At 37.1% G+C, this 24,259-nt stretch overlaps 1 protein-coding gene across 1 annotated transcript in view; it reads right to left on the bottom strand.

The window, feature by feature from the left end:
* The window catches only part of MARCH1 (membrane associated ring-CH-type finger 1), a 399,528-nt gene that overhangs the window by 111,578 nt on the left and 263,691 nt on the right, over positions 1-24,259 (bottom strand). The window contains exon 3 of the mRNA XM_006081832.3: positions 15,125-15,175. Within this exon, the coding sequence (XP_006081894.1) occupies positions 15,125-15,175 (51 nt within the window). The remainder of the gene's footprint in view (positions 1-15,124; positions 15,176-24,259) is intronic.

Here is a 24,259-nt window from a genome sequence, read left to right as displayed (position 1 = left end):
TTTATAGTTTCTAGAACTAAATGTAATCTATTGTTATGAGTGAGAAAATATGCAAAATTAAATTATTTTCTAAAATAAAATCATAAGTAAAAAATTCAAGGGTGCAAGCATCAAGCTACTGTGCTAGATTATATAAATTTAAAGAAATTTTTTATAGTTCATGGACCCTAAAAATATTCAAAGAAAATAAATACTAATTTGATTTCAGATTAACTTTTTCTGCATTACATTTTTTTAGTTGAAGAAGGCCAGAGGGAGAAAATTATGATGGCTTAGGCAGTGGTTCTCAACCTTCTGGCCCCTTAAATACAGTTCCTCATGTTGTGACCCAACCATACAATTATTTTTGTTGCTACTTCATAACTGTAATGTTGCTACTGTTATGAATTGTAATGTAAATATCTGATAAGCAGGATGGTCTTAGGCGACCCCTGAGAAAGGGTCGTTCGACCGCCAAAGGGGTCGCGACCCACACGTTGAGAACCGCTGGCTTAGAGTATCAATGGACAACATTCATTCCTCTTGCTTATACCATGTCCTACCCCCACCTCACCCCCAACATCCCAGAAAACTATTAATTTATGACTGGTTAGACTTTGTATATTCCTATTTCTCCAGAGATTGATTATATTGAAATATATGAGTATCTGCAAAAATTATAAATAAACTTAATGTAATCAGTCTCATTTACAAAAATCCCTTCTTTGGAAAAGGAACTACAACTGCAAGGTTGCTTTCTGTTTCTGCTCTGTGTAATAATACAGATGATCAGCAGCAAGAGATTTTCCACCCTGGTACCATAAAACTACATGTTATCCATTTCCTTCTAGAATTCTCATGGGAACTAAAATACTGGCCCACTTTAGCTTTCTGATCAGGTCTGGAAAAACAACCTCCAACATTATTATATTACCACAGTCACAACAATTAGAGCTGAGTCATTAATTCCCTGGGGCTGACCCATTCACGATCACTAGTTTTTGCTCTTCATTATTTCTTATTAAGCAAGGCTAAATGGCAGGTATCAAGATTTAAGAACTCACATATTGAAATTTTAAATATTATCATATATTGTCCAAGTTGGGATCATTTTTCTAGTTGTGTTAAAAACATCTAGGCACCCTTCACTTATTTCTTTTCACATACCTTCTATACAGCAGTGTCCATCTGATAAAACTTTCTGTGATGACAGAAATATTCTGTAGCTACATTTTCCAATATAGTAACCACTAAGCACTTGCAGCCATTGAGCACTTGAAATGTGGGTAAGCAACTAAAGGACTTATTTTAAAATTTTATATAATTGCAATTAATTTAAATAGCCACCCAGCTAATGGCTACCATATTAAACAGTACTGTTGTAGAGAAAATAACCAGCTACTCCTAATGAAAATTCACCTGTATAGAATATTTTTCTATATATGTCCTAAAACAAATCTTTCATCTTGACCTGAAGGACCCAGTCTCTTGCAGAAAGACTTCCAGAATCATCAGTAAAATAGGTGAAAACTGTTCACATCATTAGACAGGTTTAAAAGACACAAGATCCTAAATTCATTTCACAAATCTACTAATATATATTATAGGAAATAAAGAAAACTTAAAATATTGCAAGTCCAATAGTGGAATTTAAGTTAAAATGAACTGGTCCATTTGATACAGGAAATCTATTTGATATATGCCAAATGAGCCACTGCCAGTCTTGCTTAATGTCTTGGCACTCTATTCCCCTGCTCTCTCCCACTGAGTAGTTGGCATGACCTATTTTCTGAGTTCTTTAGGAGCCTGTACTTGGCTGGACATTGGGTCAGAAGATCTCATCTGTCTACACTCCTGGTGACAGCCAGAGTTCTTCAGCTAAGGAGACACAGGCATAGATGCCAACAGTAATCCCATGCTCCATGTGTCTGATTCATGAGTCAATCTGCAGCTTTGTTTCTGAATTTCACCTCCACAAAAAGTCTTTCTTAACAACTAATTGTTTTCAACTAAAATTATTTTGATTCTGGACTTTCCTCAAAGAGAGTCATCCTCTTTTGAAAGGATGTTCAGAGGCAATAGAATGCAATCTGGTTAAACACTGAAAGAAGACTATATCCATCTACTAAGTGCTGGATGAGATAAAATGTTATTGATCCCAGCTTCTTAGCATATGTTCAGAGATTTAATCACTGGCAATACTTAAAAGTGGAATTTAAAAACAGCCCTTGGAAATCATGAAGCCAAAATTTCATGCTTTAGAGGTGAATCGCTTTCCCCACCAACCATCCAAGTGTTGGTCATGTTAAAGTACATTTTAAAAAGTACCTCCAACTCTTCCTCTTCTCTGAAGGCTGAACAAATTAAACATGGTACTAATATTGAAAGAAATCATAATTAAATAAAGATTATATCATTTAAGGACCATATTACAGGAAAAAGGAGAGAATATATTTCAAAGCCTGCTGTAGCTATTGCTTGCCAGAATACATGTGAGGCCTCAGACATAATTTAATTGGTAAACAAAAGCTGGCTACCATTATAGTATCCGAATCATGGTCCATGCAGGGTGTTCTCCTTTATCACCTTTGGACCAAAGGCTTTGGTTGTGGCCACAGAGGCCACCTCAACCAATGGTCAGATCAACAGCTTTCCAAGTCTGCCTCCAGCACTAGTAATCCTAGATCCTCACAATGCTTTAGCTGAAAGCATTTAGCAAAATGCTTTAGCTGACCTGTAGCTATACCCAAAGCTTCCCAAACGTATGGCTTTTCTTAGTTCTTGGGATCCAGGAGAGTTATGGAGGACTGTCCTAGATAGAAATATGAAAACAAACAAACAAAAATCCCCAAGCCCGAATCACTTTTCAGCTAAAGATAACAATCCAATGACTGTGCAATAATCCTAGAATATACATTTCATGATGGCAGTGATTTTAGTAGCTCTGACAGCTTTGAATCTCTAGAACCTAAAATAATTTTTGCATACAATAAGTAGGTACTCTATTTGATGTATGAGGGAAAAATCATAGATGCTGTTGTATTTTGTTTTACAAAAATAGGGAAGATTGATCCAGTTATAGCCAAACAAACAAAGCTCATCATCATCATTCAAAAGATTTATTCTTTATTTGTATTTCTCCAAAACTACTATGTGATGTAATTCTCTTTGTAAATTTTTCATTTTATGAAAAACAAGTATTCTTCCTTCCAAAAGACATGAATATATATATATATATATATATATATATATATATATATATATGCACACACACACACACACACACACATATATTCAAAAGAATGTGAAACTATTTCAGGGTCCCCTCCCCCATGGATCTTCTAAGCACTCTAGACAATTTCAAAATATGCATCTTCTAAAAACATATTGTATGCTCCAGAGCAGTGCTTCTCAAATTATCAGTGATGAAGGACCAGTTCTCTTTCTCTTTCTTTCTTTCCAATCCTTTATGGACTAATTTTCTGAAAATATATAATTTAAAAATAGCTTGTGATTAGATTTTGTAAGAATGTAAAATTGCTATAAAATTTTCTAAACTGCTTAGGTCAGATTCCCTAGATGTAGAGCCTGAAACAAGAAGCTCATAGACACAGACAATAATGGTGATTACCAGAGAAAAAGTGGGGTGGAAGGGTAGAAGAGGGGAAAGGGGAGATAAATGTTGATGGAAGGAGGTTTAATTTTGGGTGGTGAACACACAATACAATGTACAGATGATGTATTTTAGAATTATACACTTGAAACCTATATCCTTTTATTAAGGAATGCCACCCAATAAATTTAATCAAATAATTTTTAAAAAGAGGAAGAAAAAAATTGTCCAAGTGATTTGCTAGGGCCCAGCTTTTATAAGTGGAAAGAGCAAAGAAGTTATAGAGAAGGAGCTATACTAGTACATCTACTCAGAACGTTGTCTTATTTGGACATTAGCTTCAGCTGATCCTATAGGGAAGCTCTGGCACAAAAATGACACCAAGTATTAATCCCAGTTTGAGGCAAGGGATCAGTGCCCCCATTCTGTCAAGTACCATTGACCTTCTGGGAGTAAGGGAGTGTATAGCCTCCTGGATGAGAGAGTTCCTGTGTGGCCAAAGGCAGGTCTTTGGAGAGTGAGCAGCTGTGAGCTATGTATTATCAGCCAACACCCTCAGCAGCTGGGTGCTGGGGCACTGGCCTGCAGCAGGGATCTGGGAGGGGAAACAACAGCATCCACTCTGGATGACTCCTTGGACCACCTAGGTCCACTTGTGACTCACATCAGGTTCACTCCACCTCAACAGAGCTTCTCCAGGAATCTGATTGGTTACGCTTTTTGGAAAAACAAGAGGAGGATAAATGGAATAAAATACAGCACCCTGCTGCATTTGGTCTGGAGGTTATACCTGTTGTTCATCATCTCCCTCACTGCACAATCCTTCTACTGATCCAGGTGACTTGCCTGAAGGATCTGAGCCCCTGGTTACCAAGCTCTTATCAGGCCATTGTTGCTATACTTGCCCATGTACAGCCACAACAGTGCAAGGGAAAGAGATGCCCTAGTGGATCACTTGCGGAGCAAATCTAGTTCTCCAAGTTGCCATCATGTATCAGAACACTCTGGTGGGGATGAGGGTTAATTGTTCCTGCTAGAATGGGAACAGATTTCTTCACTGGTGTACTAGCAGAGGGAGCTCTAAGTTGAGTGGGACTCTATGTCCTCAGGTGAAAGGGTCCCCTCTGTGAACCAGGATTGTAAACCCATGGAGCCTAACATAATGTATGTGGGAAGCACACATTCCCCACTGGGAGTAGGGTGAGCCAGGTGACTCCTATTTCTATCCCTTATCTCCTAGGACCCAACTATTCTACCCATAAGAGGCAAAGCACCACTTAGTGGCTGTTGGTTTAAAAACACTGCATTTTGTAGGACTGTTGTCTCATTCTCCCAGGATGTCTTTTCTAAGCTGATATCTCTGATTCATCTTCTAAAGGACATGTAATTGCTGTATTTGATGGCAGCATCTGGCTGATGGGCACCTGCTAAGAGGCATGGGTCCCATGCCATACATCCATTGCCAAACCTTTTGCTATAAATGAGTCCCTGGGTCTGAGATGACGTTAGGCAGAACCCTATATTAGTAGATTGAACCATCAGTTCTCAGTGGTCACATGAAACACAGGGCCAGGACTAACGTGAGGGGGTGAGGCAATCACCTCAGGCACATTATGTAAGGGGGGGAGGGCACCAAAAACTCAGAAATCAAGATAAAAATATTTTAAAGCAGGATTTTTGTAGAAACCAAATGCAAAAAATCCCATGATAAAACAAACATAAAAAAAACTTAAAATAAATAGAATATCAGTAATACAGATTTTTCCTCTGGCCTCTGGCTGCAACTAGGATCCTGTTTTTCTTTAAAATTTTGACATTTTATTTATCATGGAATTTTTGCACGACATTTGTATTGCATGACAAACTATTGCACATTTACCTTATTGCTGAGTTTTTGGTGCCCTCTTAAATTTTGTGTCTGAGCCTAGTGCTTCACTTACTTCACTCTAGTCCTGGCCTACATGAGAGGCAAACCCAAACTGGAAGGTATCTGATGGAATCAAGTTGCCATTAAGTGGATGGTTGGTCTTCTTGATAAATGGTCCTAAAAGTGGGGAGAAGGGTAATGGCAGTTCAACAAAAGCCTTGCTTCTGACAAGCCAAGCAGTGGAGGCAGCTAGGCCACCCTTCATAAGGAGGAGACTACAGTACTGCTGCCTATGCATGGCCTCCTTCTCTGCCACCATGGCCACTCCATCTATGGGACAGTGGCTGGCTGAAATCCACTGGATAAGTGATACTTTCCATCTGATTACGTGGTGGTTCTTCTGCAATAGATGTTCTTTAGTGGGTGTTAAAGTGTAATATACAAAAAAAATCCTCATTTGTTATGCATCCAGTGTGAAAGGAAGTGACCCTTTCCATCTGATTACTTGGTGTTTCTTCTGCCATAGATGTTCTTTAGTGGGTGCTAAAGTGTAATATACAAAAAAATCCTCATTTGTTATGCATCCAGTGTGAAAGGCCACCACTTGACTTATGACAATTCTCTGGAGAAGGAGGCAGCTGATGAATTATCTGAAAACATTAAGAGAAGCTGAGAGTAGGTGACTGGTACTGAGCATCTGGTTGAGGCATATATATATCAAAGTGTCCCCTTGGGAGTTCGACTGACTGGGAGTTCAATCGATTGCTATGATGTGCGCTGACCACCAGGAGGTGGCACAGAACAAAGGAAGGCCCCAGCTGGCAGCTGGCAGCTGGGGAAGGGAGGCCCCGGCCGGCAGCCAGCAGTCGCTAGTGACCCCTACCCATGCATGAATTTTGTGCACTGGGCCTCTATTCTATTATAAACACTTATACTTTCTACCTTGTGTGTATTGGTAACAACAAGTTCATAGACTGGTCTGATCCAAGGAACACTACTCTACACACCCACAGATTCCTTTTAAGAACATATGTTCTAAAGCTAACAAAACAAAACAGGCTCTATTCATCCAATACATGTTTACTGAGTGTATACTACTTATCAGTCACTTTTCTATGTGCTGAGAAAGCAGTATTGAACGAGGAAATAAAGTTCTTGCTCTCATAGAACTTAAATAATACATAATTTGCAGGTCATTATAAAATACTTAAAGAAAAATACAGCAAAAAAAGGAGATAGGTCTTCACTGATAAGGTGGTATCTAAGATGGAATGGGGGGAAAATCAAGGAAACCAATCTGGCAGATATCTGGGGAATGAGCCCTGTGGGTAGCAGGAGCCTGGAGGGCAAATTGCCTGAGGCACATGCATGTATTTAAGAAACAGCAAGAAGTCAGTGTGTTGAGAACCAAGTGCCAATAATCAGAATGCCTTGTGAGGATGAGTGTGCTCCAAGGACAGGAGAAACAGTCTACAAACATTCTGGAACTGACCAAGTCAGTAAAGTTTTCAGGGGTTCCATGTGTTGCTTATCAAGACATTCCCTTGAGAGCTTAGGACAAACTCTGCATATCATTTTACTATTAAGAAAGACCCAGAGTGGTTGGTGTGACTCTGGGTTTTAGAGGCAGCCAAAACCAAACTTTGGAATAATGCTTAGACCTTTTCTCAGATCACTCGTTTTGAATGGGACCTGGAAAGAGAGAAGTTTCTGCCTCAATTTCAGCTGCAGTACATGCAGCCTTGATGCAAGAGCCATAATAAGTGGCAAATACCATGAGTTACCAGGGTAAATAAGAATGCAAGTCCCAAAAAGAGCGTTGCAGTGAAAATCCTAGTGTTCAAGGTCATAATATTTCAGCAGAGTTCTCTTCAGAGTTTGGAAAGCAGTTCTGGCCATGCTACTTGGCTCCAGAAAGACTGAAGGCCTGACCGTGGACATCAGTTGGCCATACACTGGACCTTTCCCTCAGGAACTCGATAACATCAGTTTTATTGGTTGGTAGGCAGAGCAGCAATTCACTAAACAATCATACTTGCCCATTATGAGAGGTGAGGTTACTGCTCCATAATGAGGAAGCAGAAAATATTTGAAAACTTGGGGGATCTATCTATTGCAGCATCTTCTTGTTTATTCACACCCAGGTTTAGTTTTAAATGGTTGATTACAACCACACTCTGTTAAGAGCCGGGTGATCAGAATTGAAGGTCAGACACACTTCACCAGCAAGCCACCTAGTGTAACAGAACTCATAATCAAGCATGAGGGATATACACTGAGTGGCCAGATTATTATGACCACCCCATCAGTACTTCGTTGGGCCACCTTTTGCCTTCAATACTGCAGTGATTCTTCTTGGCATTGACTCCAAGAGATGTTGAAAGGTGATGCGAGGAATCTGACACCATGCCTGATGAATAGCACTGTCCAGTTCTGTGAGATTTTATGGTTGTGGAACCAGCTGCCTGATGGCTCTTTTAACTTTGTCCCACAAATGCTCAATTGGATTGAGATCTGGTGATTGCCGGGGGGCCACCTAAGCAAGGTAAAGTTTCCCTCATGTTCTTGAGACCACTCCTGCACAATATGAGGCATGACGCATTGTCTTGTTGGAAGAAGCCATCTCCATTGGGATACGCCATCAACATAATAGGATGAACTTGATCAGCAACGATACTTAGGTATGTTGTGCTAGTCAGACGTTTATAATGATCTGGCCCTCTGGCAACTTCAGCGCGAAATTATAGCTAATTTGCCTACAAACGTCAGGTGGTCATAATAATCTGGCCACTCAGTGTATAAAATGGGTGGCAGAAGGAGATGACGAACCACCTATAGCTTTGGCAGCTGTAATAGCAAGAACTCATTCTATTAACTCATGTCTTTCAAGTTTTTCCTCAGAAATTGTGACCAGTCCTCATCTGTAAGTGTCCATGACAGGATGTAATGAGTTCATATCGATCTGAGTGGTGCAATGAGTGGGCGACAGTGGATGCTGCCGGTGTCCCACCAAGACCCAGCCTGGCCCTTTTCAGCGTTTCCATAGGTGGCTCCCTCTGCTTCTGAGCACTTTTGTTTCTAAAGCCCTGCAACTATGATTCTCTTTGGAAAACTGCCCTTGGCTTCTTAGATAGCTTTACCTGCATGTGAAGAGAGTCAGAATGCTGGAAGTTGTCCTCTCTTTATGTGATCCTGAGGCAGTGAATGACTGTTACAGTAGGATGTACGTCCTGCTTCCATGCCTCAAAGTGGGGACAACTTCAAGTACATGTTAGACTGTAGAGTCTCCTTGCAGGATTCCTTCTCTTCCCTGCCCTGTGTCTCCCACCGGAAACACTCCCATAGTAAATCACTGCAAAAATTTTCTCATCTCAGGATCTGACCTAAGACAGATACCCATTACACATTTATGTGAAAATTTTGAGTAGGATGTTTGAGTCTGAAATTCCTGGCAGAAATATGGGCTAGAGATATCTATTTGAGGGCTGTTGGCCTGTGATGCTATATAAAATCATGAGGCTAGATGAGATCACTCAGGGACTGAGTGTATATAAAGAAAAAAAAAATTTCAGGATATAAGAAGTCCCAGGCTTTCTTAATCTTCCCCCAACAACTTTACTAAATCAACTGAATTTATACTCTTTTTCAGCTTTGGTCTCAGGACTCAGGCTCTATGAAAGTTCTCAAATTAGTCCACCTTATTTTTAGTTGTTTCCTAGCTCTCCAGCCCATTTTATTTCATCAACCTATCAAATTTACCCTCTAAAGGTATGTAGTCTGAGGGTATGGCTGATTTATAGGTCCCTTGTATAAGCAAACCAAGATGGATCTCTCAATAAATCAGTACATTAAACACCTGTTCAGGGATGCAAATGCTTGGCTCAGGTTAAGCCGGAAGAATTCCCAGTACATTTCACATTTGGGGAACGCTTTCACCTTGACCTTGTTGGAAAGTATTTGGAATCTTAAAGGCAAGTCTGGCAAAATGTGAAGAAATGAAAATTTACAGAAGTAAAATCAAAGTATGTATTTGATCCAAGAAAGCCATCTACTTAAAATGCTATGGTTCATATAATGCCTTCTCCATAGTACAACCTTACAAAAATGTTGGTTGAATAAATTGTATTGACTATATCCTGTGTACCCTAGTTTATTACCCAATAAACTAGGGTACAAAGATGAGAAGAGAAAGCTTTAGAAATAATATTTTATACACTATGCATTATCTTTACCTTAACTTTATACAAAGTATTTCTAGATCAACTGAATAATTTAATTGAACCTCTGTCAAGTAAATGCAGCCTGGGAATATAATAGAAAATGATAAAAACTAGATGAAATATCATTTTGTTAAGATAGTGGCTTTTTGAATTTCTTTTCATAAGTAGATTAAATTTTGTGAGCTGCTTCCTACATAGAAGAAAAAGCATAAAGTGCTTTATTGAAAAGAAAATTCTAGATGTTGATTTGAATAGAAAGTACAAGGCTTTCTTTCCTTTTTGACAGTTTGCTTTTGAAAGGTTTTTCTTGTGAAATACATAATATACTGTTGCTAGTTGAATGTAATGATCCCTCAACCAAGAAGAAATAAAAGAAAGTCCAAATTTGGCTAATTTTGCATCTTGAGGAACCTATTTGTGAGTTAATATGTGTGTTAAAAAGCAACAAGAACTAATATCAAAAGCAGCTTTTCAAAAAGAAAAAAAGTACTAGTAAGTGATGGACAAATGAATGCTGCCATGTTCACACTGAAGTTATTTTGACAATTGCACATTCATTGTTTTGTTTTAACTCTATATAGCTTCTCTGTAGCTTTGAGTCAACTTTAACTTATCCAAGGCACACAAATCTTATCAGAATAAGAAAACAAAAAAAAAAACAAAACAAGATCCACAGTCTGTTTTATATGTCCTAAAGAAATCTAGAAATATAAACTAATACAAAATTAAAAGTTGGCATGACTATGAAACTCAAGTATAATTGTAGTTGAATAATGTATGGTAAAAATTTTCAGAGGTAAAGACTAAGGAGAAAATTTTCTATGTTCACTAACAATTCAACTTTGTTATTTATCCCATGCTTGGATATTTCATATTCACAACAGCACGATCATGTTTACACAGACCTGAATAGCAAAAACAATGTTCAGCTTCATATATGTTTACTAAAAAAAGTCTCAAGGATCTTGATGGTTCTTATCCATCTCTATGTTTCCAAACCAGAGAACACTTGTATAACTAGATTAAAGAGAATGCATCCTTTTATCAAAGTTCCATGTCGAAGGCCCCTAAAACTATTTTAGGTACCTTTCTCCTTGTAGCCCATACTTTCTAGTTTCCATGCCTTGTACTTATATCCCTTTAAATGTACTTTCCCAGATCAAGTCACATCCATTCTTTTTTTTAAAAAAAATATATTTTTTTTAATTTCAGAGAGGGAGGAAGAAATAGAAACATCAATGATGAGTTGCATGCCCTGGTGCATGCCCCACACCGGGGATCAAGCCCACAACCCAGGCATGTGCCCTGACCTGGAATTGAACCATGACCTCCTGATTCATAGGTTGATGCTCAACCACTGAGCCATGCAGGCTGAGCAAGTCACATCCAATCTTCAAGTCCCTGTTTATAAACCACTCTTCCAAGACACTTTCTCTGCTGTTATCCTGTCTTCGCCAAATGGAAGTGATCATTCTCTGAACTCCCCTAGCCTTCTGTCTCTACTATTTTGACTAATACCCCAGGGGTTCCCATGACCCTGCCCAGGTTCAGTGATTTTCTAGGACATTGACCTTATAGTCATACACTGAGCTATGACTTATAACTATGAAAGGGTACAAAGGAAAATCCGCAAAGGGAAAAAGCATGTGGGGTGAAGTCCAGAGGAAACCAAGAGAAAATTTCCAACCTTCCAAAAGTTTACCCCCAGTGGAGTTGTACAGGATGCACTTAATTCCTGCAGCAATGAATTGTGACAATGTGAACTGAGATATCTACCAGGAAAACTCACTGGAGGCTCAATGACTAAAGTTTTTATTGGGGTTTGGTCATGTAGGTACCTACAAATTCTAGACTCTTCTAGGAAAGCAGGTATTTAGGACAAATCACATAGTTTGCATTGTTTAGGCACAGTGAACCATTTTTTCAATTAAGATGGTTCTCTATTTCTGAACGCCAAGTTCTCAGATGCCAGCTAAGGACCAACCTGCCAGCAGGTCTTCTTCTAAAATTAAGAGTCTCAGGCTGCTCTGTCATATTTTCTGCATAGGAAGTCACACAGTTAAGATATATATATATATATATATATATATATATATATATATATATATATAGTCATATTTTAATTCCTTTACTGTCAGATCACTGAGGGCTTGGAAGATTTTTTTCTTACTCCATCAATTCCAGCAGTATGGAATAAGATTCCTGCCGGATGGGAGACATTCCATAAGTACTGGTGATTAGAAGGTCTGCTGATTCAGGAAGGAACAGCAAAAAATAGGTAGGGGAAAAAACTCAACAGGGTGGAGGGCATTTCTGCTATCCCATTCTGAATGGAGTCCCCTATATTAACTACGATTTTCCCATATCAAAGAATAGGGGATGGAACAAACTTGATAAAAGATAAGGGATACCATTATGAATAATATTGCTACTGATCTCAGATAATTTATTATATATATTTTTATATATAATATTTTTATATATGTACTTTTTAAGAAAGCAGGACTATGCAATTTTGTTCAATAAAAATTCTGTCAGATCACTGACATTTTAATCCTGTCAAGTCTCAGTTATTCTTATTCCACTCAGAACACAATACATATATTATAACACGTCTCAAATTTATTTGCTTACAAAAAGACTTACTGAGCACTTACTGTTACAGAGATATAAATATTACGAGCCCCATAATAAGAATAGCTAATACACAGGGCCAGTGTTCTAAACACCACTTCAAGAGGTAGATACTGTTATATATTCATCTTTTACAGACAAAGTTACTAAGGAAGTTCACTCTCCTGAGCAGTTACTCTGGAAACTATGCTCTTAATTGCTCTGTTATAATGATTATCACATCCTTGAAAGGCTCACAGTCTTTTGTTTCACATAAAAAATATATTTTTACATAAAATATTATTTTGACAAAATTAGAGAAAAAATATTCTTGTTCCATTTTAATGTTTTCTTCTCTCCCACTTTAAAATAAAAGGGCTACAATATTGCTAGATTTTCTCATTTCATACTTGGTAAGTTATATGGTTTTATTGAACAATTTATCATTTAGTGATTCATAAAAAAGTAGCGAGGACTCAACAATGTATTTAGCATTTGTGACTATTCTGAACACAAATAAAAGGGAAGTTATATTGGTTTAAAGAAAAAATAGATATGCACACTGAAATCCTTTTATCCCTACAGGTGTGAGATAGTTGATTTTTGCTATTGTACAATTAGAGTGACTGTTTAAGAAGAGAGCTTTTCATTTCTCTCTGAATAGCATGCACTTTTATCATTAATTGCCTCCCACGCAATGACACAATTAATACATAGCAGAGCCTGGAAGAACTCACAGAAAGGAAACCGTACTCCTGATATTTTTATTTTTTTGCTTCTTACAGAACAAATTAAAAGTCTAAAATGTTATAAACCAGCTGCACTATGTCAAACTCAAACTGCAGTTGGAAATGCAGATATAATGTCACCCCTGGATAAGGAAACAATAACTGGTGTGAGGAAGGAGTTGTCAGGACTGTTTTCATGTTGCTAGGTCAACATTAACATTCAAGTTCAGAAGATAGAAATGTTCTGTAGCTGTGGGCTAGGCTCTTCATAGCGTGACTAAGATAATAGATATTTCAAAGATATTGTTTTAATTTACAACCACTTAAAAACTCATTCAGGTGACTGATATCATGCTCAAGTCATACTGGAGGCATCTGTGCCTTAGGAAGGCTAAGTGATGGTCTCAGGGTTACGTAAGTAAAAAGTCCAAGGAAGCAGCAAGTTGCACTCAGATCCTCTCTCTCCAGAGTTACTACTCTTAACCACTAAGCCACATGGCCTCTCAAATATCTATGAAGGTACCTAGATTTGAGTGTAACAGACATGTTCAGTACCATGTAGTGAGCTGCAATTCTCCATGTGTCTCTTACATCTCTTACAAGAAGAACCATTGATTGCTTTTGTTCTGGGATATCTTTTTAAAGATGTTTGTATAGTGGCTAGCATTGCAGCATCCTATATAATAAAAGGGTAATATGCAAATCAACTGAATGGAGGAACGACTGGTTGTTATGATGTGCACTGACCACCAAGGGGCAGACGCTCAATGCAGGAGCTGCCCCCTGGTGGTCAGTTTGCTCCAACAGGGGGAACGCCACTCAGCCAGAAGCTGGGCTGATGGCTGGCGAGCACAGTGGCCTGCGTTAAGGATGCCCACTCCCCGCCTGAGGGCTCCTGGACTGCTAAAGGGTGCAGTCCCCCCCTCCCCTGCCAGTGCACAAATGTCATGCACTGGGCCTCTAGTAGAGATATAATCTCCCTATCGAGCAATGGACAGGTATGTTTATTGCCTATTAAAAATATTAGGGTTTTCTACACTCAGGATTCTGTGTCCCCCCCCCCCCCCGCAATCAACTCAGTGTGCTTGCAGGTGTCACCTGACCATCTTGGCATTGTCTCAGAAGAACTGATCTTGGAAAACCAGCTCAAGAAAATAGCTGATAGTCTGGCTACTGCTATTTTTCAATGGGTAATAAAGTTCTTTGTTGCCAAAAACAACCCAAAATTTAAAAAATGTCCTTAAATTGGAAGTAGATTTAGGTTCCATGGTGCCTAAAGTTTATTACTATGTTGGGGTCCCTCTTGAAGGCAAAACATAAAAATTGCATATACAAAATTAAGTTCAAGGCTGCAAGAAGGGTGCTGGCAAGTGAGGGGTCCTATAATAAAAGTTTTATTCATGGTAAATCCATCTCTGTCTGAACTTTATTTTTGGAATTCATAAATTTCCAATTTGACAAATGGCTCTAAATGACTTTTCACTTCCCAAAGCAGCAAGCCTACACATCGCATAGTGCCTCATTTTAGAAAATAGCTCTTAATTTTTGTTTCCGGGGCAAAATAAAAATCTATAGTATCTCTCCCATGCCAAAATGTTTTCAACACTCTTGTGTCTTGGTCAGATTTATAGATAAATCTAGGGGGTATTTTTTTTCGTTCATCTGTTGACTCTTAAGTAAATATGATCAAACTAATGTCTTAAATTAATTTATAAAACCTGCCCTGGTGACAAGAATAGTTAAGTTCTAGCATCATTGAACCCAAACTCCTGAAATGTTGAATTCATGGAAATCATACTATGAATGTTGATATAGTTTCATGTGGATATGTGGCAGCTCTATGATGCTTGAAACACGAGGGAAAAAACATACTTTGTATGACACTCTGAAAGTAGCAAATGATCTTTTGCACACAGCACTGAAGAGGAAAAAATAGCTTACCTCATTTTGTTGTGTAAAATCATGCCTTTTAACACAGTAAAAGCTTGAAATAGTTAAAACCATTCATACGTCATATTCGTGTATTGTTCACCGATAACAATTATAGGTAAAACATTATAAATATGGAAGTCAATAAACAATTAAGAAAATAAAGTTCACCTACTTTTGAGATATTACTTGATCGACTTGCAGATCGTCCTGGGGATTTTTCATTCTGAAAAATAAAATTAGAGTCATTGATTAAACATACAGCAATAGTCTTCACCACTGAGAAAAGGAAAAACATAGCAAAGGCAGATGTGTAAATGCTCTTGGCGTTGGTCTGATAGATGTACAAACTGCTTATACAGGATGACTTGTTTCTTACTAAATAGTGTGTTTCTAGCACGTATAGTGTCCCTTTTCAAAATGTTTCAATTGACACCAGGGTATAGATCAGTCAAGAAGTATTTATTTCCAGAAAACGCTTATTTCTCTAGAAAAAACATATGCAGTTCCTTTGAAATAAAATTAGACAGTAAAAATACAGTCCATTATTTTAACTTTTGCTTTTGCTACCAGGAAATTCTGAGTAAATTCTGGGTCTCAGTGTTAGTAAATATTGTATACATCTGACCCCTTCTTCTAACATGTACTTTATTGGTTTTCCTGTTATTTTCCTTTTGAAATAAAATAATCTAAACTATACTTTACATTAAAATATTTAATTTTTTAAATTAAAAATACTTTAAAAATTATTTTAAAATTTAAAATGCAAAATTAAGTTAAAAATTACCTCAATGTTTGCCTCTTAAAGATTTTCTAATTTCATAGACAAGAAGCATAAAAAAAGGTTTTGAATAAATAACTTTAAAAAAAGTCATACAATTTTAAAGGAGGAAGGAACCTTAAAGAGTGTTAACCCTTCCTTGGAAGCCCAGAAACATTCTGTTCCTGCCAGTCATGGAGTCGGTGCCAGTGAGGCCTTCTGACGGGTCCATTCTGGTGCTTTCCACTCCACCAATTACCTGCTGGTGGATAAGTGACTGGCACTTAACATGTAGCAAGAGATCACAGTGCTCTTCTTCCGCCCAGAAAAAGTGGGAAGAACTTGTTCTGGAAATCAGAAGTTGTGAAAGATCTGAATTAACCTTGTCACTGAAATGCTTTAGGATTCTCTTAGAGATTTTCTGAGCATCTGGACTCAGCACGAAAGTGGACTTGAGCAGACACCTTGACAGAGGTCATTTTTGAGAACTTAGTTGTTATAACAACCTGTGGATCTGAAATCGCCCCATGATGATGGCTTGAGACAGTTTCAGAAACTGCTGATGACAGGTTATGGCAAACGTGTTATTGTGGAAACACAGTAGCTACATTCACTGCAGACTGTCACCGCATCAGGCACAGGTTTGCAGATAGATATTCCAGCTGAACAGTACTTTTTCCTTTACATGCAACATCCATCTCCTGCAACCACTCATGTCACTGTGGAGCATGTTATTACAGAGCGAGATGAGTCCCAACGATACGATTAGTTACACCTCATAACAGCCCCGTGATCCAGGGGGAGATTAATGTATCTACTACCCACAGACATTTTTCCTTGATTAGCTTCCCCTGGTGATGGAGAGAGGTACTTTTCAACTGACATCTCAACTCCTCTTCTAGAGACTAGAAAACAAAAGCAATTCATCTTTCCTTCTCAGTGAAATTCAGGATTTTGACACAATGGAACAGAGGTAAATAGGCCACACAATATTAATAGGCTTGGGGAACAGTTTCGTTGTCCTGTGTTTTGTTATGTTTTCTATATTAAAATGGTATTTGAGGACGTGATTGAGGAACTAAAATTGAAAGGTGCTTCAGCAGGAAACAAGAAGTGCTGTAGGAAATGTAATTTGGCATCAGATGACCTAATTTTTCAACCAAATAGGACTTTGTGGTGTTGTTTTCAGATAGAACAAGGAGGGTAAGGCTCCCTCCACAACTGTGAATGAGTTCAGCACAGGGTTATAATTAGGAGATAATTCCATACTCTTCCCCAGCACTCCCCAATCTAATGGGGAGGAAGCATCTGATTGATTATTTAGTTCTTCAAGGGATCTTTTAATGTGAAACCTGTTGGTTCCATTTTCTCCTAAAACTAGGTGAGGCATTGAAAGAAATGAATGAGCTCACGCAAAGGTTAAATTGGTTGCCATGGCTTCATTCCCTATTGTCTCTATTCCAGTTACCATATAGGAACAGAGGTGCACTGTTTGCCATGTTGGCAGTGGCAAGAGTAAGAGACTGACTTGCAATTAGACCTGCAGGAGTGTACTAGCTTTAGCAGGAATGTACTGTTAGACATTTCAGGACTTAAATTTCCCTCACTATGAAGCAGAGACTGTTGTAAGAATCAAGCAAGTTATAACTGAAACCATTTTATAGATTGCAAGGTTATAATATTTCCATTATTGTTTACAGGCAGAGAAAACACCAAAAGAGCGCCCTCAAATTTCATGACGGCCCGGCCAGTGTGGCCTGTGGTTGAGTGTTGACCTATGAACCAGGAGGTCACAGTTCAATTCCGGTCAGGGCACATGCCCAGGTTGCAGGCCCAATCCTCAGTATGGGGCATGCAAAAGGCAATTGATCAATGATTTTCTCTCATCATTGATGTTTCTATCTTTCTCCCTTCCTCTCTGAAATCAATAAAAATTGTATTTTTTAAAAAATTTTATGATGACCATCACAGATTACGAGACTCATACTTTTCATATAAACATTTGAGTTCCTCAGTTCTGTAATTCTGCCTCTATTGTGGATTAGATTTTGATATATAAAATTTAAGAACAGAAAATCAAAATTTTCTCTACCCAAGGGAGTTAAAGAATTTTGGTCTCCCTTGCCTTTGAAGCAAAGAGCCAGGAGCACTTTATCTCTTGGAAAACTTCCAAAGCTATCTGTCCAATTTTCTATTTATTAATTGGGTGGCTTGTGCCATTACTATTGCAATGACATATTCTTCTTTGTAGATTAGTCAAATATGGTTGTCATACCTCATTATGATCAGTTTAAATTCTTTACCTTAGATGAAACAGAAGCTGTCTCAGATTCTGACATCACTTATTGGGACCCAAATTATAGTGACCTTGTAGGTCAACAAAAGTTGGAGCCACAAAGTTCTAACAAGTCTGCATGGAAAGTCTGAGGCTAGCAGATCATTTAAAATATGCAGATGGAGAGACTTGGTTTGATAATTGCTTTTTAATATTTGTAAGAGGTTTCAGAATTTGGTTTGATATGATTGTATCTGAGAGTGTCAGTTTTTTGTGATTATTATTGATAATATAATAATATTTTAAAATTTCATCTCAATTAAATGTGGTTGAATTTTTATCAACAGCAAGAAATACAATGATTACCAAATAAAAAATCATTACTAAATTGTTTTAATATATTATAAATGTCATGATCTAAGGAAAGTGGCATAGCCCCTTTAAAAGGAAATGGTCTGTGTTAATGAAGACACAATATGACTGGCTTTGTATCTACATAGGAATACTCTATATTTTATAGCATTGATCAGAAGAAGGCAGTAAGGAAGCTTGTAGCAGGTTTTATATGTAAACTGAAGGGAAAAACTATTCCGGAGTGAAGAAACTGGAATAAGACAGTCTCACACAGACCACTGATATGATGCTATTCTGCAGTATAGTCCACTCTTCCCTCCTGCCTCCCCACAGACTAAAAGTCAAGAGTATTGGAAAGAAAAAAAGAGTGAGATAATTTGGAGGGTGACCTGAAGAATTCTAAGTAGAAAATAGACTATTTTTTGCTAGGATAACTAAAGCTTATAATAGAAGAAAGTCTCTGAAAACAATGAAACATAAATAAAAAATAAACAAGAACGTAGCAAAAAATGACTAATGCAATAAGAACATAACTAGTAGATATATAAAAATCCATGTCCATTAATTAAAACATACTCTTTTTAATGTCTATAAAACATTTAAGAATTATTTGACCTCAAATAATACCTTAACAAAAATATTTAAGTAGGAATTTTATAAGGCACTTCTCTTGATATTGAGCAAATAAAATTAGAAATACAAATTTAAATGTGACTAATCTTTTGTTGTTGTTAATCCTCACCTGAGGATATTTTTTCCATTGATTTTCAGAGAGAGAGAGGAGATATTGGTTGCCTTCCACAGGTACCCCAACCAGGGCCAGGGATCGAACCTGCAGCCTAGGTACCTGCCCTTGACCTGGAATCAAACCTACAACTCTTTGGTGAGCAAGCCTACGCTCTAACCACTGAGCAATGCCGGCCAAGGTAAAATGTGACTAATGAATCTTTGTCACCTGAAAATTACTTACCAAATCTTTAGATAATGCTTCTTCTAACAAAATGAAGACTCTCTGGGAAATCATAGCCAGACACTCTAGAAAACAGCACACTAACACCTTTGGAACACCACAAAAGCTGTATCCAGGTAAGCATTTATTTTATTTATTTAAAATATATTTTTATTGATTTTAGAGAGGAAGGGAAGGAGAGAGAGAGATAGAAATATAAATGATGAGAGGGAATCATGGATTGGCTGTCTCCTGCACACCCCCTACTGGGGATCGAGCCCGCAACTCAGGCATATGCCCTTGACTGGAATTGAACCCAGGACCCTTAAGTCCGCAGGCCAAAGCTCTATCCACTGAGCAAAACTGGCCAGGGCCAGATAAGCATTTACAAATGTAAATGGCTTTGTTATTAAAGAACACAGTTCAAAATAAAATAATATAGTGAAAGTTATAAAATATAAAAGCTAAATAGGAAGGATAAAGAAATACTTTTTTATAGCAGGTCTTTCTAATATAATTACAAAATAGATGAACTTCTTATAACGTTTATTAAGGAAAAGAGAGAGCAACATTATATAAGAAATGAGAAAGGATACAGAACCGAAGACACAGAAGAGATCAGAAAAACAGATTATAAAAGCTACATGTAGTGCTATTGCAACAAATTTGAAAACCTGGAGGAAATGAGTCATATTCTGGCAAAATCAAAGTTACCAGAATTTATTCAACATAAAGGGGAAAACTTGATAGATAACAAAGAAGAGATTGGAAAACTCAATGAAAGTCTGTACGCCCTAAAAAGATAAGGGTATGATGATTTCATAACTGAGCTGCATCTTACTTTTAAAGAACAGTTCCAATTTTATTTATACTATTCTTGACTATAGAAACATACATTTTCCTAATTCATATTATTAATCTTGCATAAATGAAACTTCCAATGTATTAAGAAAGTACACACAAGAAATAAAAATTAAAATAAAATTATGCTTTAGTCTTATTTGAATAACAGATACAAAAAAAATCTTTAAAAATATTTGCTTTTATCTAAATAGTAGCTTATATATCTTTGCTACACCAGAAGTTTATTCAAAATGTGCACTGGGAATAGAATAAGTCTGACTTATTCCAGTCATTTTCTTATCAGGAATTCTGTCAACATAATTCTTTAGATATATTGAAAGGGCAAACTATAATCTTATAATTAAATGCCAAAAAGATATTTGACAAACCTCAGCAGTCTTGTTAGAATGTAAGCTCTAAGTGAAATAAGAATTGAAGGAAACTTCTTAAAGTGATAAAGACAATATTCTAAAACCATTACAAATATTCTAAATGGTAAAATACTAGGATTATGTTAATTAAAGAAATTCTATTAGGAATGCTTGTTCTTGCTATTATTACTCAACCTGTTTTAGAGTTTCTAGCAAATAGGATAATAAGAAAAAGAATTATTTTGTAGAAAAAATATTTAAAAAGAAGCAATAAAACAATCTTCTTTCATTGATAATATGTTGTTATGGAAATTCCATGAGTCTCTAATTAAAAAAGAAAACTACCACAATTAAGGACTAGATACAGGATAATTATATTATGACAGAGTCTATCAAGTTTTCTAAAATCCCTTCTCCCTTCTCCTGTACTGACAAAATAGTAACTGGGTAGACATCTTTCCAGTCACATTATATTTCCAGTGACAGGTTGCCTATGACTCAATTCCCTCCAGTGAGATGTGAACAGAGCCAGCAATCATCAGTTTCCTGCCTGCCCCATAAATCTAAAATTTCTGCCACACTTTTTGTATTACTCTGTGCTAAGATGGTGAGTATCAGAGCAAGCCAGGAAGCCACTTAATAGGTTAGTAGAGCTGAATTCTCTTGAGTCCTTGAATGACCACATTGTGAAGAGCCCTCTGACAATTTGGAACATACTCTCTAAACTGTCATGAGAGAGAGAGATAAACTTGTATTTCTTTCAAGCCATCACATTTTTTGGATTTATTATAACAGTTTAGTCTATCCTAATGGAAATACTGCAAAATCAATTGCTTTCTCTCTTCTAGCAATAAATATCCAGAAATGTAATAATAAAAACAAACAAAAAACATTTAGGAACACATTTCACAAGGAAATCATAAAGTCTTATTAAAATATAAACTATAAAATCTTACTGAGAAGTATAAATCATGATCTGAACAAATGAAAGCACCACTCTTTGATGGGAAGATATAAATCCTCTACAAATTGACATATAAGTAGAAGGTAGTTCCAATGAAGTCTCCAATGAGGCTTATTTCTTCCTTTCTGAAGTAGAAAGGAGACAGAAGGATCTTAAAGAACATACATAGAAAAAGAAATGCCTTAGAATATTCCAGAAAACAATGATAAAAAGGACATCCTCTTATGCGAGGCATTGCCCATCTTAAAAGTCACTGTGATTAAGTCAATATAGTATTGGCATAAGAATTAACCAAAAGGTCAGTGAAATCCATAGTAAGAAAATGAAAATCCAGAAATAGATATAAAAAATTCATACATAACAAAACTATTATTTCCAGTCAATATTGAAAGGATAGTTAATATAGTAAATGCTTCTGGACAACTGGTTATCCACATGTAAGAAAAAGTCAACCCTTATCACATAGTGTGTACAATCATAGACTCCAGATTGAATAGTCTGAAATGTGAAAAATAAAACATAAAAATTATTTTAAGTAGTCTATATAACTAACACAGGAACCAGAAGCTATAAGTAATCATTAATTATATTATTTTTTAAAAATACAAAAATTAAAGTGAATAAACAACAATAGAGTTAGAAAAAGTACAACACAGAAGACTGATAAAGTTCAATTTCTATAATATAAATAGAGGTTTTTGCCCTGGCCGGTTTGGCTCAGTGGATGGAGCGTCAGCCTAGGGACTGAGAGTCCTGGGTTTGATTCTGGAGGGGCACGTGCCCAGGTTGTGGGATTGATCCCCAATAGGAGGCATGCCGGAGGCAGCCGATCAATGATTCTCTTTCATCACTGATGTTTCTATCTTTCTCTCCCTCTCCCTTTCTCTCTGAAATCAATAAAGATATATTAAAAAAAAAAGAGGACGGAGGAGATAAGGAAAAAAGCCCTTGAAAAGCAGAAGGGCATAAGAGCCTGTTGGATGCCTGTTTATGTAAAACTAGAGGCCCAGTGTGTGAAATTCGTGCATGGGGGGGGGGGGGGCCTGTCCTGCGCCCTCTCTCAGTCTGGGACCCCTCGGCAGACATGCCTCTTGCAAACCGGGATCCCTTGCTCCTTGCTGCCCGCCTGCTCTCTCCTTACCACTTGACTTGCTGCTCCTTTGCAGCAGGCTCCTTACTGCTTGGCTTGCTGCTTCTTAGGGCTGCCATAGAGGTGGGAGAGGCTCCCACCGCCACTGCTGCACTTGCCAGCCCTAGCCCAGCTTCTGGCTGAGCGGCTGCTCCCCTTTGGGAGTGCACTGACCACCAGGGGGCAGCTCCTGCATTGAGCGTCTGCTCCTGGTGGTCAGTGCGCATCATAGTGACTGGTTATTCCAGTCGTTCCACCATAAAGGTTGCTTAGGCTTTTATTATATAGATTATATGTAGATATGATATTATAATGCTAAAAATTATAGTGCAAATATGAAGTTTACCTATTGGCAAGTGGTAATATCCATCCACCATATATTATGAAGGTAAAAAGGAGTTAAAGAACAATGTGTAGAGGGCATTTCATTTTTTAAAAACAAGTATATAGAACCTCTATATATGTTTATATATTTACATATATATTTCTGATGAGCGAAAATATGCTCATCTAATATTGGTTATTAACACACTGATCTATTCACAATCACTACTTTCAGTCCCTCATTATGTTGGGATTGAAGGGAGCAGATAGGCCCCTGGGGATATTCTAGCCTTTTAAAAAAAACCTTTGTGTGGTATACTTTTACTTGTTTTTTTATAGTCTGATTTTGGTAAAATGTCAAATTAAAAAAGTAAAGAAATAATAATGGCAACGTTAGTCTTACTCATCAAAGAATATATATATTAAAGGAAAGTGTGTGTGTGTGTGTGATCAAAAGAGCTGTAAAACATTTGATGTTTATATTTCCTAAGACAGTATAGTACCTGGAACATAAAGGCACTGAATGAATTCAGTCAAGTAGGATTGGTGGAAAAACTGTAGGGCTTGTGGTTACAACACTTAGATCAGAATTGGAGCTATATGACTATGGACCATAAGAAAATCATCTATCTTCTTTGGCCCTGGCTTGCTGAATTTGCAAAATGGGTCTAAAGGCCTTACAGAATAGCGTAGAAACAAAGACAACAAACTTTGAGAAGGTATATTTCCAATAGTAAAGCACTGTGTAAATATAAGCTAGGACCATTGGGATTATTAAACTCATATTTTCTAGAGTTAAAGAAAAATTAGTGAGGACACTTACTTGTAACTGTCACATTTATTATTAAATTTTGTGCTATATATAATTATCTGAAAACACTGAATTCTCTTAAAAACAAATATATCATGCCCAAATATCCAATTTAATAAAAAACCTTGCTATTCTTGCTAATGACAATGAATAAAAGCTTAATTGTACTTAGCCCAAACAACTGTGTTGGCTAGGAAACAAAGAATATAAAAATCATGCTATGGAAATCTCCCTTCCATCCGTAAAAAAGCTGTAGAAAAACATGCCCTTGATGTGTACATTTCTAAAGAAAGACTGTCTATTGATGAATGACACATCACTCTGACAAAGTAATTACAATTGCTAGCATGAGAACAAAAGGAAATTTTTGCGGGTGTGTGTTTTTTTAAATTATATATTATATATATATATATATATATTTATATATATATACACACCACACTATATATATTTGTGCTCTCCCCAATTTTTTTAAAAAATTTTCCCTTTATTGTGAAGATATTACATCGTGTCCTTTCCCCCCTAAATGG

Source organism: Myotis lucifugus, unplaced genomic scaffold, assembly GCF_000147115.1.
Source record: "Myotis lucifugus unplaced genomic scaffold, Myoluc2.0 scaffold_1, whole genome shotgun sequence".
In the NCBI taxonomy this organism is placed as follows: Eukaryota; Metazoa; Chordata; class Mammalia; order Chiroptera; family Vespertilionidae; genus Myotis; species Myotis lucifugus.
The sequence above is the reverse complement of the archived record's forward strand: the minus strand, read 5'-3'. Positions and strand labels throughout refer to the sequence as shown.